General features: G+C 35.5%; 3 protein-coding genes across 6 annotated transcripts in view; 1 reads left to right on the top strand and 2 right to left on the bottom strand.

Annotated features, from left to right (window-relative positions):
- Nucleotides 1–20049, top strand: part of LOC132129177 (transmembrane protein 18-like) — a 386729-nt gene that overhangs the window by 74985 nt on the left and 291695 nt on the right. The window lies entirely within an intron of this gene.
- Nucleotides 5919–8707, bottom strand: LOC132129174 (homeobox protein Hox-C5a-like). Of its 2 annotated transcripts, none has more exons than XM_059540662.1 (2): nt 7612–8707; nt 5919–6767 (listed from the first exon to the last, which is right to left on the bottom strand). In XM_059540662.1, the coding sequence occupies exons 1-2, from the start codon at nt 8096–8098 to the stop codon at nt 6553–6555; spliced, it is 702 nt and encodes a 233-aa protein (XP_059396645.1). In that variant the 5' UTR covers nt 8099–8707; the 3' UTR covers nt 5919–6552. The 2 variants fall into 2 exon arrangements, with proteins under 2 accessions (XP_059396645.1, XP_059396644.1); XM_059540661.1 differs by having other exon boundaries at nt 7606–8700.
- On the bottom strand, nt 9236–19124 carry LOC132129175 (homeobox protein Hox-C6a). 3 transcript variants are annotated; one of them, XM_059540665.1, is made up of 3 exons: nt 19104–19124; nt 10937–11082; nt 9236–10343 (listed from the first exon to the last, which is right to left on the bottom strand). In XM_059540665.1, exons 2-3 carry the CDS (start codon nt 11064–11066, stop codon nt 10042–10044), a joined length of 432 nt encoding a protein of 143 aa, XP_059396648.1. In that variant the 5' UTR covers nt 11067–11082; nt 19104–19124; the 3' UTR covers nt 9236–10041. The 3 variants fall into 3 exon arrangements, with proteins under 3 accessions (XP_059396648.1, XP_059396647.1, XP_059396646.1); XM_059540664.1 differs by lacking the exon at nt 19104–19124 and adding an exon at nt 16847–18622 and having other exon boundaries at nt 10937–11164; XM_059540663.1 differs by lacking the exon at nt 19104–19124 and having other exon boundaries at nt 9237–10343; nt 10937–12000.

Here is a 20049-nt window from a genome sequence, read left to right as displayed (position 1 = left end):
GCTATTGTCAGAGAACACTGCCCTCTGTGTTTATACATAGCGAAACAAGATGGGACAAGAATATTGTATTAGACAGAACAAGAAAATAACGGAAAGACTTACCAGTGCAACGCTGAGGTCCTCCTTGCCCTCACGTTCACAATTTCCTTATGTGCTAAAAAGAAAATTTAGAGAATAAAAACAACTTAAATATAATTGTCTTCTCGGGATTGTAAGGATATCCTTTTTAACAATTTAAAACGTTTGACAGATTTAAAAAAAATCGAAATCCTGTGATGGAAAAATGCACTCTCGGTGTCCTGGTAAGTATTTAAAGTATTAATTTATCTTAAGTTAATCTTATCTTATTATCTTAATTTATATATATATATATATCATGAAATATGTCAGTAAGTATCGAAATTGCAACTCAACATGTATTGATCTAACACTTGCATTTGAATTTTTTACTTAAAATTATGTTTTAATGGTTTTAGTACAACTTCTCTTTGTCTCTCATTGAGGGTGAACTGTCCAAAGGCATGATCTTTTAAAGTAGGACAAGGCTATGCATTTAGCACAGGTTATTTTCAGAACTATTTCCTTGATGGATGTTATTTTTGCAACAATGTAGGACCTAAAGTGAATTCCTACTTGGTCAGGTTAACATGGCAATTCAGAATTGGCTTCAAAAAAGAATGTGGCTCATTTTCTTATTTCTGGTTTACAGCCTCAAAGAGTTAAAACATTTTTTTTAAGTATGTAAATATGGGCATACTGGATTCCAGCCTGCCTGTGATTTCACATACAGTGTTGGGCCACTGTTAGTCATTGAGACCAATGACAAAGAATGTTTAACCTGAATGTTAACCATGATACTAAAGCAAAGAAAATAATATAAGAGTAATGCAATTAAATAAAGTATGGCGATATTATATACACACAGTGTATATACTCAATGCTACAATTATTCAAGCTCAACTCTGGAAAAAAAGGTATAAAAAAAGGTACTTCTAAACACATTATAATTTCAGCCAGATGTAAACTCTTTAGCCATAAAATCTAATTCCTGGATTAAGGTAAATGTATTTGTTATTACATACCAATGTTTCAATGTAGCAAATGCAGCTCATGTTGCCATGACCAAAAGTATAAGAAAATCACAAGTCTAGATTTTTTCTTTCATTCACCTCACACATCACTGAATGAAAAACATTTTATTCACAAAGAGAACAAAAGGAATTGCTTTCTATATTTTCTATAAATACAAATTGAGAATTGTTCCAAAATTGAAAGCATTGCCTTTAGTTACTCTCCATGCAATGGCATGATTTTCAACTCTTGTCATTTACACATCTTTTTTTCTTCTAAAGTTATGTAGAGAATGAAACTGTTGCCATTTTCATTGAATGGCTACTTAGATAGTAATCTGGTAGATGACAAAATAATATATTGAACCAAGAGTAACCTGCACCCGAGAGACGAAAACGGAGGAATATAAAACTATTGCCCCCTATTGGCAGTTAATGTTTTTGACACAGTATTCAAAGACTTAATGATAAAATAAAAAAAATATGCACATACGGGGTTATTAAAAATAGTGAAGGTAAATGTATTATTTTATAAATGCCACAAACAATTCAAACAAAGTGTTTCCATCACTCATGTAAAACAATTGTTGTAAAATAAAGTGTTTATCTTTTTCATATTGTTGACATTCACTGAATGTGTTTAAATAGCAAATGTGGTTGTACCACTGTACTTGTCACATGACCTATTTATTTTCTGAATGACTAGCCATTTTCCAAACCCTCACAAAATATGTAAAATGCTGTATAGTTAACATTATATTGATTAAAATTCTAGTCAGTGTACAATAGGGAATATTATCCACCTCAATCAACCTTTGAGTGAGTAAAAACTATACCTAGACAAAAATGGTACCAACGGATATTAGCTATACACATCTGCTTTGATGTGATAAAAACAGCAGTAAGAACAGCTTCATTGTTCTTAAAATAACTTAAACACATACATAAGAACACAACATAATCTGAGAAAATCATCTATGTAAAATAAATAAATATAAATAATAGCAATTACATTTTTTTTACTAGATTATCGAATTATCAAATTTCTGACAAATAAAAAATGAAAGACTATTAAATTAATTGTATTAAATCTTTTTTTTTTTTTAAGCATTGTGTAGCATTCTTGCATATATTATAAGCAGTCATACTTCACAAAAATAATGATTTACCAGCAATGGATGGTAAATATTGTTCATTTAATCTATGTTTTTGTTGGAATATCAAATAAGACAGACTTAGACCTGATTCCTGTATAAGTAAGTAACTTTATCAACTTTAACTTAATACTAACTGAATTTCTATCAAATTCAATATTTTACAAATGACACTTGATATCAGATAAAATTCCTCCTACTGATTTTAATAAAATGGTAAATGGTAAATAAAATGGTAAAACGTTTTAGTAAAAACGATAAAAGCCCTGCTTCCTCTACCTGCAGTCACAATATACTGGAGTATGAAAAAACAGTGACAATCACACACACACACACACACACACACACACACACACACAAAGGCGTTTCTTTGAGCCTGGAGGAAAGAGCTTTGGCAAGCCATGGAATTTACAACCAGATGCAGCCTTACAAGACAACTACTCAGTGAAACAGGTCTTTACACTCTATTGTTTTTCTATGTTTGGACACCACAAAATGCAAACAGTGATTGATAAAAGAAACTATGCAAATAATTTTGTGAAATATTTGCAGTTCTGACACGTCATAATCACATTTCAGAGTAACTTTTTTTTCTCACTCTCTCTTTACAGGTACCCTAAGGAATGATCTTAAACCCTTGAGTGTATGTGATTAAAACACCTTACAACGGTAAACAAAAGTTGTTGTTGTCGTTGTTTCTCTTAGGTGCATTGCAAAAAATATAAAATTTCAGACCCTCATAAAACAGTGTTTTATCTGTATTTTCAACTCAAATGTTATTTCCCTTAAACCATAATCATAATTTCCCCCTTATTATTATTGCTTGTACATGTATAATCTTTGCACAGCAAAATGGCCTGAATAAGTTCATGATGCCAAAACTGAGGCATTGGTTCTTATATGTATATATATATATATATATATATTAGTCTCAAAATATATCACAGGCCTCCACAGAATAGAAACACAGCAGTATGAAGATGGCAGTGGAGTTTCCTCTCAGCAAAGATCACAGTGCACAGATTAAAGAGAACATTGTGGATGAATAGAGCAGTCTGACTTCTTCTGTTTCCAAGCACAACATCATAAAGTAAGATATGGCTTAAACTTTTCATACCATGATTATAATGGTCAAGTGGAGCCTCATCTGTCAAATAAAGACCACTGAATATCCGGTTGTTGAAAACCGACAAATAACAGTGGTAAAAAATGTCATATGCTTTGTATAAAAAATACTTTCTAATGTGCCTTTGAAGCATTTTGACTCATTTTAGTGATGTTTTCATTTGGATAATGAAGTGACTCTACTTCACCATCCTCACTGCCCTGTACATGACCCCACCACACAACACCACATCTTCTCTGCCCTGCACATGACCCCACATTATGTCCGATCTAAAGATCTATGTTCTGAGCTCTCATCTGCAAACCAAGACAAGATCACTTAGCTTCTCACAATCCTTCACCTTCACTTTTAACACAACATATGCAACCTACAGTAGGCACAAATTAAGGACTTTTCACCATCCAAAAGTGGGGTATTTTTATATAGCCTATGCACATTCTGTGATACCAGATCGCAAATACTCAGGTGTATATAAATTAAGATCCAGGGTAAAGCATTTTACACATGTACAATGCTTTTGAGATGCATACAAAATGTTTTTGACTGCATAATAGTCATGATATACATAATTAGATTTTACGCTATACTGTCAGAACAATAATTCTATTTAATGCCAAATTAACAGTAATATACAAATGCACAAACGTACACACCTTTGAAACTTATCAAAACTGAAGGATGAGGACACATTTGCGCATCACTTGACACAATTTCTCCGTGAACTATTGCATTACATCCATGATTAATTCCCGAGGGTGTTACGGAGGAAAGTACATATTTAATTAAAAAGAGGAAAACAAGATTATTAACTTACTGCAACCGCCCTGGATCCATTTGGGAGAGTCGAACTTCCACAGACCCTTAACGCGAGTAACCCACACTAACAGGCTCAAAGCCCTTCCTTCTATCTGAGATAAGACTAGCCAACAGCTGCGATTACGGACAGTTAACATTATATATGATGTAAATATATTGAGGGTTAGTCAGGTCTTGCAGGCCATAAAACCCACTTTAATGACCCCACGTGCTTTTCCTGAACCACTCACTGGTCCTGCTTTGGGCAATTGGCATAAATAACCCTCAAAACTTCAAAATACGTGGCAAGAGAGCTAAAAAAAGAGGGGATTGTGTAAAAAGCAACATAGTAACCACAGTAACTCGCAATGTGGCCCTGTCGGTCAAGATAGCCAGTGTAGAAATTGAAAGAAGCATGGAAATTGACATTGAAACTTCAATATAGGTGAGTGAGACGATTCTAAAATGAAAGCGCTTTTTGGAAAGGTATAAATTGACTAGATGCCTGTTTAGTTTTTTCAGATTAATGTATAGCCTATGTAATGGTAACATTCATAAACTTTAGAAATATGGAGATTAAATTTCAAATAGGCTACACTGACAGCGCTGAGAAGGAATGCATTAAAAACTAAATTAAAACAGGCTATATCAAACCAACAGGAAAAGAGCCTGCGTGAACAAGCCCGTCGAAACATAACATTTCGTTCACGCAGGCATCGCTCGTGTCCTTTGTTTGACACGGGCCTGGATTATGTGATTTCGGCACATAGTGTGACTAACATCATATGTCTCATTATCTAAATGTCAAATTTCATCAATAACGTAAAAAGCATGAGCAATTCACTCTTAACATCTTTAATCATGTGCTTTACAAGTAGTACGATTAATAACGCTGTTGTATCATACTGCAAATGCATTTTCGAAAAATCAATTCGTATCTTCATAATTTAGTTGTACAGTATCTGATTAAGTGTCCAAACTATCTTATTGTTTTCGAGGGTTCTCTAGCCTATACCAAAACGTCACTTTGAAATGTTTGTGTAAACTTCCGCCGATTTGTTAAAAAAGGAAACAGTTGTCAGCGTCTGATGGGTGAGAGGAAGTGCTGTAAAAGTTTATTGGGGTCATAAAGTTTTATGTGCCTCCGTTTAAGGGCTACTGTAAATAAGTGACCAGAGCTTCAATCATGTCTCATCAGTGCAAGTATACAAATTCAGACTTGGTCCTCCATTGATGCAGGAATATTTATCAAAATCATATTAGGATTCGCGCAGAACGATTTCTTTCTGCACGCGGTATTAAACGGACCTTCAGTGCAAAAATGCATTGTGTAAAGAAAGATTCATTGTTTTTTTCCTGTTGCTTTAGAAGACAAAATAATAATAATAATAATACAAATAATAATGTTAACAATTGGTTATTCTTTACGTTTCATCAAGTTTATTTACAATGATACCACATTGGACGTTTTATTGGACACAGATGGCTTTTAACCCAGAACTAACGAAACATTCTGATATATTGCCACTACTGACAATTAAATCGTTATTTTAATAATACATCACTGACTGGAAAGTTATCGATGTGGCTTAGCAGTGAAACTTCGGAAACAACAGAAATAATGGATCATGCGGTTCACCCAAAAGTAGGTCGTGAAGCTTGTTTGATACGAGAGGTATCAATAAGCCATTTCTTACAAGCCATGTCCTATATGCCATGTCCTGTTGTTTCCGAAGTTTCACTGCTAAGCCACATCGATAATTTTCCATGTAGGCTTATCAAGAATAGAGTGTAAAGAAACAAAAGTCAATGTAGCTATCTGAAAAAATAGCCCCAAAAACATTCAATAAAATAGAAAAATGTTCTGATTGCACAGTAGACATAATCCACAAGAGAAGATGACCATTTGGCTGCTGGCTGACAGGCAACATGATAAACAGCGTTTAATATGATACTACAGTTGTTGCATTATCATCATGGCGTGCGGTTTACCCTTGTGTGAAGATTTTAGTTGTATAGATGTATTTACAATGAATGAAAACACAAGTCCTATCAAAATGCAATGGGCAGGTTGATGAATATTTAAGCAAAGCACCACATTATTTGCACCTACATTTAAGTCAACATAACTGGATGCAGGCCTTGGTAATTTGTAAGTTACTGATACAAGTGATTGTAGTAAAAGCAGATTCAAATAAAGTTTAAGCTCATACATCATTCAAATAAGCACCTCCAGCACTCTGGGAAAGGAGCCCTTTCAATAAATATGGACATATTCACATAACAACATGATATTGAAGACAAATGAAAGACTGTTGTCAACATGAAAATCTATTTTAAATAGTTTGTTATTTCAGTACAAGTTAACACTGCCTTTATTTTCAAGCTGAAGCTGTGCATCGCGGTATTATAGTCCTCCTTTGACTTTCAACTTTGAGTCCTTCTTCCACTTCATGCGACGGTTCTGGAACCAAATTTTAATTTGGCGCTCGTTCAAGCAGAGGTTATTGGCAATCTCGATACGTCTGCGACGTGTGAGGTATCGGTTGAAATGGAACTCTTTCTCCAACTCCAGAGTCTGGTACCGGGTGTAACTGGTTCGTGACCTTTTACCATCAGATTCTGAGGTGGCATCAGAAAGATATTGGGTTACCTATTTGTAACATTTTATCGACTGTCGTCCTCATGCATATTACTATGAAATTAATTGTCATAATCTTTGATGAAGTTGCCACCAAACACAGTCCATAGAATGTAAAATGCAAACATCAAGCATTATCCAATCCAAAATAAAAGCAGTGGATAGGTGGTATGAAACTAATATTTATTCATTCTGAAATAAGAAGTCATGCACAGAAATAACACAAACGTAATGAAACATAATAATAATAACTGTGAATAGGCCAGCGCTTTCTAACATGTCCTGACACAAAATATTGTAAGAGCTGAGCAAAAAAAAAAAAAAGAGACAATGCGATTGCAATACCTCACTATTTAGAGGATGCAAATAGGCATTCTAGTTTTGCTGTACTTTGCTTTTCTACTCCAGTGGTGAAGAGTGCAACTAACCGGAAACACAAGTACTGCCAGAACATGTAAATATATGCAAAGATTGGTTTGAAATCCCACTTCACTTGAATAACATGTAAACGCCCTTTCATTCTTAAAGCAAAATATAATACGTAGCCTACATTTACGTTATCATTTTTTGCTTTTCTTAACCAATTATTTCTCCATAAATTTAACCGGAGATCACATCTTCACAGGAACAGGACAGGTTTACGAGCAATAGATGCCTTTGTCATAAAATTTACGGCCGCTAGTTTTATTATTTCCTTCGTTTGGCCTATAAACTCAAGAGGAAAAATATGGAGCGACAAAACATGGTAGGAAGGAGATGCGATGACGAGGATGACATACGTGCAGTTTTCCTCTCTTCTAAAACAAACTTTTAACGTACCTTTACCGTGGCTCATGTGTAGCTTTGTCATCCACGGATATATCTGCGCGTGCGACTGGTTCTGACGCTGAGTCGAGTTACTTTGTTGCTTTATCGCTGAATTGGTCTCCATTTTGATATCGTCTGTTCGGCTCTTGCCACTGGGCTTCTCCATAACTTCCATATTCCCCTCGGCTTTTTGGCTCAACAGTCCGTGACTGAGGGGGTTATACCCCTGAGTGCCTACAAAGCTACGAGAGCCCAGAGCTGAACAGGACTGTGTTCGCTGAACTGCTGCACTGCTCCTTGCACGCTCGGTTGTGTTTATCGCTTCCCGTTTCAAAGAGTTGGAGGGGATTTGAGAACTGAACGATCCACCGAGATCAAGTCCTTCGTACGCGTAATTGGACTCGTGGAACTCAGAGTGAGCTCCATAGTTGCCAAAAGTGTGCATTCTACAAGAGGAGGCGTCTTGCGTTTGCTTAGAAAAAGACTTTCCAACGTATGAGCTCATTCTTTTCCCCAAAACAATATAACCTTGGAGAGACTCACAAAAAGCACTCGGTCACGGCAGAGACTGAGTCAGCTAAGAAAGTGAACATAAGTTGTTTAGAAGTTTAATTTGTTTATTGGGCTTTATTTGTATTTCTAGAGGACGTTAGGCTTGTCCTTAAAAAAAGAGCACGATTTATAGGTGGAGGAAATCATTTCCTTTTTTTTCTTGATACGACGCGTAATGCCCAAATATGGAATGTTTAAACAGAATCACGTGCAGCTCCTGGCCACTCATAAATTGGCTTGATCCCCAGGAGGTTATTGATAGATAGGGGAACGTGTCCGATAACTTCTCGGTATTGAAATCATGTAAGGGTCTGGGCTGAAAAGGGAGAGACCGTTAGACAAGAGCGTCATCTGGCGTCTAATACTGGACAGAGCGGTCTCTCTCTCTCTCACACACACACACACACACACACACACACACTTGTTCAGACAGGATGATGGACAAGATACCATGCAGTACGATGTTATGACACATTAAATGACAAGGCAATATGAAAAATATGGAGTATACGATTATCACAGTAGATACATAGGCTATATGACAAATATGTTTTTCTCCTGTTACACTCTAATTTCTTGGGTTTTTAACAGTTTTGTGTGTGTGTGTTACTTTTTTATTCAGAATTTGAGAAGTTATGTCTATTGTGATCACGGGAGGACTATACACTCCGCCAATGCACGTGCATTTGTTGCAGCGGCATCCCAAAACCACATGTGATTATTTAACGCCGAACAACCGATTCAGCCTTATGCCACTATGCAGTGGTTAGAAGGGTTTTTGTCAATACGTCATGAAATGAGCAATGCTTTTTTATTGAATGAAACCTGTGAAGAAGTCACATACATTAATCATTAGGTATATTAACAATAATTAGGTGCATTAGTCCATTCAAATAATTGGAGTTTGGGCAAATTGAGTACAATTAAAGAATAAACCAATAAACCACTCCGATGTATCCGTGTATTTAATTCGTTATTTGGATTTTAATCACTCAAAATCTCACAAAAATATGTAGGCCTTTTTTTAACTCAATTCTGAAACCCTTGATGATACGGGAAGAGCGCAAAGCTGGAGTCAAAATGAAGAAAATAGAAAATACTTTTTTTCTCCAAAAAGTTTATTAAATAATACACAGTTTACACAAACAATACAATTGCGTAACAAGGTATATGTTTGTTTTCATATGGGTGTGATTCTCACTTTAAGACAAGTTTATATGCATACAACTATGATGAAATGTATTTTTTTGAAGTTCTCTCAAATAGTTAATGTGCCAGTACAGCGGCATTTTGAACAGCAAAACACTGACGAGGCAAAGGCAATATTAAGAAAACAGAAGAAAAAAAATGCATTAAGAATTTAGGTAGTATAGTTCATCCCGTCAGTGCTCGTTTCATTTGTACAAATATGCATCCACAAAAAAACTGAATGTCCACATAAGAAGTTTCCTTCACTTCTGGAATGCTTAGGGTTCTGTTTAGAGGTTTAATAGTTGGGGAGACGTAGCCAACTTATCAAATTCGAGAATATTTTCATCGAATGTAATTTCTACGAGGCTATAGCAACATGATACTAGACCCACACAAATAGTTCATCTGTGGCATTGTCACCACGCAGTCAGTAATGAGCTATTTTCAATACAAAGAGAAGTGAATTACATTATGGTGGATAACGTGTGTGTTTCTCTCTCTCAATCTCTCCATTTGTTTCTACGTGTGTACATGTTAGTGGCGTGGTGTTGTAGTAGAGCTTGTCTATGGTATTCAGATCGTTGGAGGAGGGGGCAGTCAAAGGAATAGCAGAGTATACAGTCCATGCATTAATATTTGCAAATTCTCAGAGTTTAGGTAGTTACGTTGAAGTTAACAGGCGTTAGAGAACGAAAAATTGATTTCCTAGTCTTTCTTTTTAGCTTCCTCGGTTTCCTCCTCGGTCTCCTTCTCGGTCTCTTGAGGAGTACCCGTTGATTCGCTCCCCGGTACAGTAGATGTTAGATTGGTCTCTTTCTTCCATTTCATGCGCCGATTCTGGAACCAGATTTTGATTTGACGCTCGGTTAGGCACAGAGCGTTGGCGATCTCGATGCGTCTGCGTCTGGTTAGATACCGATTGAAGTGAAATTCTTTTTCCAGTTCCAAGGTTTGGTATCTGGAGTAAATCTGGCGACCTCTTCTTCTGTCTGATCCGTACCCAACTCCTGTTGTGGGGAAAAGTGCAAATAAATAAAAAAAATCACACAGAGATAAATTCTTAATTATAAACGTCATTTAAAACACACGTTTGAAATACTGGTGGAATGATTACATTTTTACATTATTTTGTTTTATTATTTACAACGTATCTGATATAAAAAATTTGGCAAAATAATGTATTTACACAGCATTTAACCCATATTACAATCACACAACAACTCGAAGCATAACATTTTGATTTTCAGTATTTCTTAATATTTCTTTTAACTAACTTTGCCATCTAGTTTTTTCAAACAGTACATCAGAATAGTTGTTACATTTTAACGTAGTAGTGCATGCTCATGTAAAATGTAGTTTTTGTTGTATCTTTTTCTAACGCACTCACACTTATTGTACAAGTTTATGAAATAATTCTGGCACTTGAGTATTAAAAGGAGGTAGCCAAATGGGATTCCCCTCTCTGAAAAAGGGGGCTTTATAGTGTGATGATTTAGTAGTGGTTTATGAGGCCATAAAATGTAGTTACTCTGTTGATAGGACGTATCGTAAAACAGACCAATTCCAGCAGGGTATGTCCCAAGTCGCAGTAAAAACTCACCGCTGTGCGAGTTCATGCGCTGCATCCACGGGTAGATCTGAATGTTGTTCCCTTTCTGATCATGTGTTCCTGCACGAGCTTGTTCCAGGTTGTACTCCTGGGCAACGTGGCTCTGCGCATTGAGTCCCATACTAGTTTGCCTGCAACTGGGAAGCACATCCTTATCTTGAAGAAACACGTTAGATCCATACTCGTACGGTCCTCGGCTTGATCCAAACACAACGTTATCTTGAGGTGAATAGAAAGGGGACGCATAAATCCGGTTTTGGGTTACTGTGGTGCCATAAGACGAAAAATGTCTGACTGAATCATATGTGGTCGTGTTCAGTGGCATGTTGGGCAAAACCTCTTGCCCACCAGATAAATGGCACGAGAGCGACGGGTTCGCGAAGTACGAATTCATACCTTTCCTATCGCCCTCTCATCAACTCACCCTCCTATCTTATTTCCCCTCTCTTAATCTCTCACTTTCTTTCTTTGTGCTTTGGGGTCTGCTTTCTTCTGTCACATACACCCGTCTCCCGCCTGCTTTCCTAACTCTCTTTCAAATGAACTTCAGAAGGATTTCAATAATATTAATTTCCAGTCTCCGGTTAAGACGCGCAAAGCAAGTGTTATAGCCAAGGCTTGGCTCATGGAAGGACAATATGACAGCGTCACCTGACCACTTTCAGCCAATTGAATGCGCTGTGTACGGAGGAATACCGAGCTTGTAGCTTCGTATCCTTGTGGCTTCAGTTGATAATGTTTAAGTAAACACACACAAAAACACAGAATAGGCACTCACACGAACAATGAGATGTCTTTTTGTGCATTAATCACAGATTTCTCGACGTGTATTGTAAAAGCAAATCTATTATAATCAAGCGTTTTACAATGAGCTATTTTTCAACTAAAACAATTACCTGTAGCTAAGATCGCTTTTACAGCTGATTATTGTCGCTGACTTAGACCAAACTGAATATTTTAATATTTTACAATATGACAATAGGCCTTCTAATCATAACTATATGTAGCTATTTCTTCTCGGAGCAACAACTTTATTACTTCATTACCTAACTACTGGGTAGCTAGATGATATAACTCAATTTGAACCACTAAATAGGCCTAGAATATTTTTTTTTAAATGACCAAGGGCTAATTGCTACATGCCTGTTTACTCGTTATCTATGCATATATTGTTAACCCTCCTTGTTAAGCTGCATTTCGCAATTACATTCAAGAAATTGTGAATAACTCTGCTGGTGTGCATTTCATATCGTATTATTAGACATATTCAGGACATTGTTGTCAGTCACCACTGGACCACACTTCTCTTTTTGTTATACAGTATACCTCCTTATAACGTTTGTGTCTCTCTTAAATTTCCTCAGGGTTTTCATTGCGCTAAAGGGGAAAAGTCCGTTCTTTTCCTTTCCCGATTTGTAATGTATTGATAATTTCAATGGTAAAAAGAACGTGAGTAAGGAGGGGGGAAGGGGCATCTTACTAAAGAATGCGTCAAACGTGCCTTGGTGCCATAAAAGTCACAAAACCAACTGAGGACTTCCAGCACTGAGGCAATTATCCCTTTGAATGTATGGGGGCTGTGCAGCGAGTCTCTTATCTTGTGGACTGAAAGCTGCAACATTTTTTTTTTTTTTTTTTGCATTTAACTTTCTAGGGTATTCAGAATGTTTATGAATATAAATAATACTATGAAACTACTTTACATAATTTATGTATTCTTGACTGTATTCATTTTATTTATAAGTATTTTTTTACAGGATTTCATGCAGTGATCGTATGCCAACAATCTGTTGAACAATACAAATATAACTGTTCTGCTTTATTAAATATTTGCATCTATATTAATGAAATTGTCAATTTATAAATTATGCTCAAAGAATCGGTGGTGGGAAAAGAACTAGTTTTAACCGAATGGTTACGGTATGCTCCATGACCTTAATGCACGCCACATGACGGAACGTGTGAGGCCAAAAACAGTGGTTTAGAAAGAGGTGCGCAAAACACGAGATTGACAGAACAGTAAAATTTACTTCCAGCCCGACAGTGAGAAAAGGCATTTAGCAGCTATAAAACAGGCTAATCTGCTTAACGACTGATTAAATGCATACAATATTTCTTTATATCCCAAAGTAGCCTACTTTAAACAGGGATCAATCAATATTAAGGATTGATGTTTTAAAAGGGTTGTCATATTTTGGACCAAATTTCTCGTCAAATCTCAAGTGTATATCCTAACATCAATTTGGTAAGTGCTATTTCGTCAGTTTACGACTGCAGCATATGAATATTATTAATTATCTTCCGAAGTTAATTCATTGAAGTTTATACTAAAAGTAGCAGTTGTAGTTGTATTAATAATAATACTATTACTTCATTAAATAATCATGCAATAAAAGTAATAAAGAAACAAATTACAGGCCGCAAAATTAATACAGTATAGCCTATAGTAGTCAGTAGGCTACGGCAGTGTGGACCTTAACGTATATTACTATGATTTCATTTATAGTATTACACCATGTATAATGTGGAAATAAACTAATAAAAGTAATATATAACAGTAATAAAAAACAATTCCTGCGTGAAAAGCGTGTGCACACGTTTTAACATATTTCATCGCCTTTTTAAGACTGTTTAAATTGAACAGTTGCCAGTTCAAATATTTGAAATGTAATTAACCTTTTTTTCCACAGCAATAATTTTTTTAACACGTTTTCATTAAGCTTGTAAATATTTAGAAACAGGATAGTACGATGCCTGAAAGCAAACTAAATAAGGATTATCAATTCTTAAATCATTTAACTGACACTTCGACGTGTTTGGCGGAATTGAGATCAGATACTAATTGTGGTTGCATCTATAGCCTATATGACATCTCTTTGATGTTCAATATTGCACAAACGACTTTGAACTGAAAAAAAGCCTTTGATGGGGAGATTTTTAATAATGTGATCTATTTTACAGCATCAGTCTTGTGAATGAAGTCGCGAGTAAAACACACCACACTCAGTCTGCAGTTGGTATGTTGATGTGACTAGAGAGAAAGAGCTGTAAGTGTTTTATTGCAGCCCTTAAGACAAATCGCACGGTTGTGTTTTAGCGTTTGAAGAGGCAATAAATAGACATCCCGTTTGGCCTGTATTCTGTTTACACTCGACGAAACTATATGTGCGCCAAAATCGGACTTAATTCCACTGCTTAATTTACGTGATATGATTATCTGACGCAGGAAAAAAGCAAGCAATACACATCCTAACTGTGCTCGGTAATGGCCTGCACATTCTCCAGAGTTAAATGAATGTTATCATTGGCCTATTTATTTGTAACGGATGTTCAAAATTGCAAATTCCAACGATGAGTCTTTTAGCTTTCTTATCCAAGCCCAACTTTCCTACCCTGTCATCTATGTCGATGTACTATGCAAAAGCATAATCCATAATAGTAACGTGACAGCTGAAACAGAGTTTCATGTGCAGCTAAGCACTTATAACAACACACGACCCGAAGGGGCATTTTGGTTTTTAACTAGCACAAGATAATTCTGTGAAATTATGTGGCCGCGTAATGACCTCCATGAATAAGATGTTTTGAAGTAGAGCGAACTCACATTGCCCTGCGGTTCTTGAAAGGAAATGTTTGGAATTGAAAGTTCGCCTGGAATTTGTTTTCATTTTCGTGGCAATTCTGAATTATGCCTTCTATGATTCAAATTCAATAGCGGTGGCAGACACGAGACTGGCTCAAAGTTTACACAAATGATAGTCAGATGGTAATAAATGTGTCAATTTCATAAACCTGTTTAAAAATTTGCTATCAACGTTAAGAATAACTGTAATACACAAATTAATTAATCTTATGCACTTTATATACGTACAGACATAAGGATTAGTTAAATAGACTCCATTTTTAATGGTAAACAGAAGACATTCATTATCCCGAGGCAAAGAGGAAACTCACAGTAGAACAACCCCGCCCTCCACTCACTTTCTGTCCCTCACTTACACACAAATACGCATATGCACATCGACAAACCATATGCGAGCCCACACACAAGCATTCAGCCTTAATAAATGAACACTCAGGCTAAAAATATAAATAAATAAATAAAAAAAATTGGAGAAAATTTGTTCACACACAAACTCAGCTCTAAATGAGACGATCTTTCTTTATAAAAATTCCCTGTTCATAACACACTTCTAATGTCACAAATAAACATAAGTAAACAAGGAGAAATAATTATATTAACATTTCCATTAAAAAATAAATAAATAAATGTTTGTCTTTACCACATAATAACTGGTTTTATTAATGAAATTCTTTTTTTGTTTTCCCCATTCCAGCCTCATATCTGGATCTCAAGAGGCCCTTAACCGAAGATCGCAGCTACTTTTTTTTTTTTTTTTTTTTTTGGTTCAGCGGAGTACCAATGGACTTTATTAACATTGCTATCTCATGCTATTAACCTGCATAACTCTATTAAATCTAAAGCTTCATGTTTGTCAGTACTGTTTCATTACCATGAGATAAGATGACAATAAAGCAAATTTTAAAAACAGTATGTGTTTCTGTAATTGTCTTTTGAATTTTTTTTTATCATTTTATAAATCATTAATTAATTGATCATTAATATTAATTACTTAAAGCCACCATACACACATAAAATAAAATACTGTGAATTTTTTTTTCCAATTAGTAGGCTATATTAATGTTAATCTATATGGTGAGAAAGTTATACTTTTGACATAAATATATGGTGTTATCTCTATTAAAGAAACTTTTTACATGCATAGCTACACCAGCAAATTCCAGATACATTGCCACTTGAAAATTAAAATCGGAATTTTATGTGGACAGTTGTTCCTGACTTTAGGTTCTGTATAATGCCTTGCATATGGAGCAGGCACAAGGTGGCAGTGTTGTTTGATTTAGACCTCACGGAACGACAGCACTGGATGATTGAACACTCAGAGAGAGAGAGAGAGAGAGAGAGACAGAGAGAGAGAGAGAGAGAGAGAGAGAGAGAGAGAGAGAGAGAGAGAGAGAGAGAGAGAGAGAGAGAGAGAGAGATTGATTGATTCTGTGAAAATTAATATATGATTAGAGCGTTTAATGGTTTGCTATGTAACAAAAACCTTTACGCTTTACAGGTATGTGAGTAGGTGATCAAGTTTAAATGATTGTGTTAACGTGTGAAACTGGTCATTATATAATGGTCACAACCATAATACATCAATCGGGATACAAGTTTTTTAAGTCTTTCAAAATATAACTCGTTAATTTCTCACTAGTAGCCTAAATAATTAACATTTTCCAATCATTTATAGCCAGGAATTATACTAAAATATAATCTAGAATAAGCAATGGAATACCCATAGCCTGATGAGTTCAAGCCATTACATTTAATGAGCTGAACACAGTTTTTTGTAAAAGGCCCGACATACATCAGTGTTTTCTATTTGCACATTTTTATAAAGCTTTACTATTAAGTCATGTATATAGTAGCCTAAAAAATGCAAATAATACAGCAAGCTCCAGTATCCAGTAGACTATTACCCGTATCAAATATACACAATTAAACACATAACCTGACCAAGTGTACTTATTTGAGAACAAGCTCATCACCACACTCGTTTGGACAACTTAACTTAAAAACGATTCTATTCATTGTCGCCGTGACAAATAAAAGTCAACAATAGAATCAGAAAGCAACAACACGCAAGTCACTTGTCAGCGAGGCGATGCGTTCACAATTAAGGGAAACGCCACAATATAAGTGCGTGTTCATACATTGCATGCCACTCTTGCGCATCCATTTTTGACTCGAATATAGTACTGTCAAATGTTGGTATTGTGTAGCTGCATGCCTGTAAGAAGCCATTAAGGATCGTAGAATCATTGACTTACCCGCGTTCGCTGTTGTCTGTGTGACGCACGTTTCTTTGGTGTATAGCAGCAGGATCATACTAAGGAACGGCACCAGGATCTCATTCTCCTGTGCCCAGGAAAAATGTAATCTTTCGAGGAGAAATGATCATATTTACGCACTCTAATCCTTCACGCTCCAGCTATCAGGGCTGTTTCCCCTCTAGGGGATCAGATAGGTAGAAAAGCGACTGGGGAGGCGGCGACGTCTGAGGACTGAGGACCGTCAGTCATTGCTAGCGATGAAGCAGACGAGACAAGATGGTGTTACAGAGCATTTAAAAAATCCGCCTGAGCTAGAGATTAAACAGAAAACGGTAAAAATGTCTGGTGCTAAGATCATTTCAACACCACCGCGAGCTCGCAAGTCGGAAGATGGGGAGATCCAGGGGAAGACAACAGCACAAAGTTCATGTTCATAGAGTGAGTACCACGTGGTCTGACGCAACCAATGACCGCGTGTATTCAGTCGTAAACTTTTATTACTTAGCTGTAAATTCCCCCTCTAAACAACTAGGAATGTGTTACGTTTCACCCTCTCTCAAAGATCGCATTTCCCATTTTCCTTTTCCTTTTATTAGTCAGTATTAGGCTATTTTCGAAATATATTATGAAAAACCTATTTATTAGTCTAATACTATTAAAATCTTAATGATAGCATTAACGTTTTGCGATAGTGGGTAGACTACTATGAAAATGGTAAAACAATGCAAGTATAATGGAGGGAAAAATTGTATTAGGTGTGTGTTCATAACTTGTACAAGGCAATGAGCTCATGAATGTATGAATATGAAAAGTATATAACCATTGCCTTGTATAGCCTACCCACAACTTAATTTTGCTCAAAACAAACAAATAATTAGAATAAATATTCGTTATTAAACGATTCTAATACAAAAAAATCTAATACAGCAAATATATATATTTTAAAACCACAGGACTATTTCCTTCTTTACCCCATTTGACCCTTAGAGATTTTATTTTGGGCTGATTGTTAGCAGAAGCTGGTTGAGTTTATGTCTGTAGCTGTTTGGAGAACATTCAAGTATGACTCCGAATCACTAGGATACAGATAGTTTTGATAATAGACACTTGTTTAAGATAAAGTTAAAATAATTACATCAACGTTTCATAAGCATTTGTAAGAACAAAACAATTAGCTATAAAGATCTAATCAGTGAGACCGAACTAATGCGTTTACTTTGTCAAAATCTTATTTCACAAAATTACCAAATAGTTACAAGTGGATATTCATTGTGTATGAGGCACTTGTAAAATAGAACAAAATATGGTTAAAATAGTTGCTCGGCATTACATAAAGTCTTTTGAAATTTATGTATTTTCAAAAATACTTTTAACATGTTTAAGAACCGCAAAAGTTTTACTGTTCATGTGCTGTCAAATATTTGCACTGAACAAATAATACTATTAAAGCTAAATAAACACGCCTCTCTGTCAGACAGCACTGCTCTATTAAGTCATTGATTAAAAAAATGTATGATTGTTGGTTCAATTATGTTATTTAAAACTCTATTAATGTCAAATATTGACATGTTCAAGACTAACAGTTCTGGAACTGACACGTCTGACAATTTTAAAGTTCAGAAATGTGCACTTCAGTGTTGAATTATGGTGCAGGTGAGTAAAAGAACGGTTTTGCTGAGGCTTATCTTATTCTTTAGTGGCTAACGCCATTTGTTTTTCTACAAACGAAATTCGTTAAATGATCCTGATTGGTTTATTAAATTGTATTAAATCATTAATTGCAAGTCTAAACTTAAAATATATCTATACTAAAACTAAATATATCTTTAAACATTATTTAATTAGGTAATTGTAACATGTAGGCAAATGCATGCAAAAAGACAGTTGTAACTGAGCCAAAACAAATGCAAAACAAAACGCCAAAAATACACCAATTTCATATCTAAACCAATCGACAGAATTTCCATGTAAGTTTCTCCTTAAGTTAATTTCTTTTCACAAATTCATTTCAGTATATACATTTTTAGTTTCATGCCACAAACCTAAACAGAATGCAACTGATATAAGAATATCAAAAAAGCATGCACGATATCTTAATGAATAGCCACTTTAATTAATCCCATTTTACTAGTATTTTTCAAATTTGATAGCACAACCATAAACAGAGTAAATATGTGTACATATGAAAACTTCCACTATTATAAAGGTAAAAAATAACTCACAGAAACATATACATGCACACATGCATACATACACTTAAAGCAGTCCCACGTCCACGTTGCTTTCCTTGCGTCTTGTTCTAGCCTGTCTGCACTGCACAGAAATCAAAAGGCAAAAACGTCTGCCCGGATGCGACACTGTCGGGTTTACACCACCAATAAAGTTTACTGCAGGTATAGTAAAGGCCTCATTTGGAATGTTACAGCAGAGCAATACAAAGGCAAGGCGGATGGACAATGACCACTACAATTGTCACTACCGCAGGAACTTCCTGAAAAGGTCTATGGCTTAACTAAAAATATCTTCTTCCTCTTTTTATTTTTATTTTTTACAACGGGAACATCCAACACCATAACAACAAAAGTAGTGTAATAAACAATTGCACTCTAAGCGGTAACCTAAAAATGGTAACATCTATGTTTAGTGTTTTATTTGGTGCGAAATATTATTAGGTATCACTGAATCAACCTCGATACATTAATTTGTTCAAATGAAACACATTTTATGGGTTAAATTAGGTTGAAATTGCTAACAACTGCAGGTTACCACTTTTTAGGTTTAGGTCAGGATATTGTGCATTTGCAAATGCAAGAAAATGTGCAAATAAATAATTTAAAAATAAAAAAAGAATTGTATCAGTATACGCAGATCTCATCTGCCTCAAGATCTTAAGCGCTTACCTGTAGCTACACTTTATCATTCGTATCGATTTATGTTGTGAAATACATCATTTTAATATTCCTTCGTAAAAATAACACCTCTGAGTACCTTATTTGCCTGTGGTTTGGCATGTTGCAAGCTATTTGCATATAATGGCCAGGAAATCTAGTTGGTATTAAAAATAAATTCTGATATTCTATTGTTATGTCCATATTCTGTTTATATTAGCCTAGTATTTGTGATATCATCGACTCGCCTAATTGCGTCTGCTTTATTGGGCACTAGTCTACTGTTATGACCTGCCATTAAAAGTTGTAAAA

This window comes from Carassius carassius, chromosome 46 (assembly GCF_963082965.1).
Source record: "Carassius carassius chromosome 46, fCarCar2.1, whole genome shotgun sequence".
Classification (NCBI taxonomy): Eukaryota; Metazoa; Chordata; class Actinopteri; order Cypriniformes; family Cyprinidae; genus Carassius; species Carassius carassius.
This window is presented reverse-complemented; position numbering and strand designations above follow the sequence as displayed.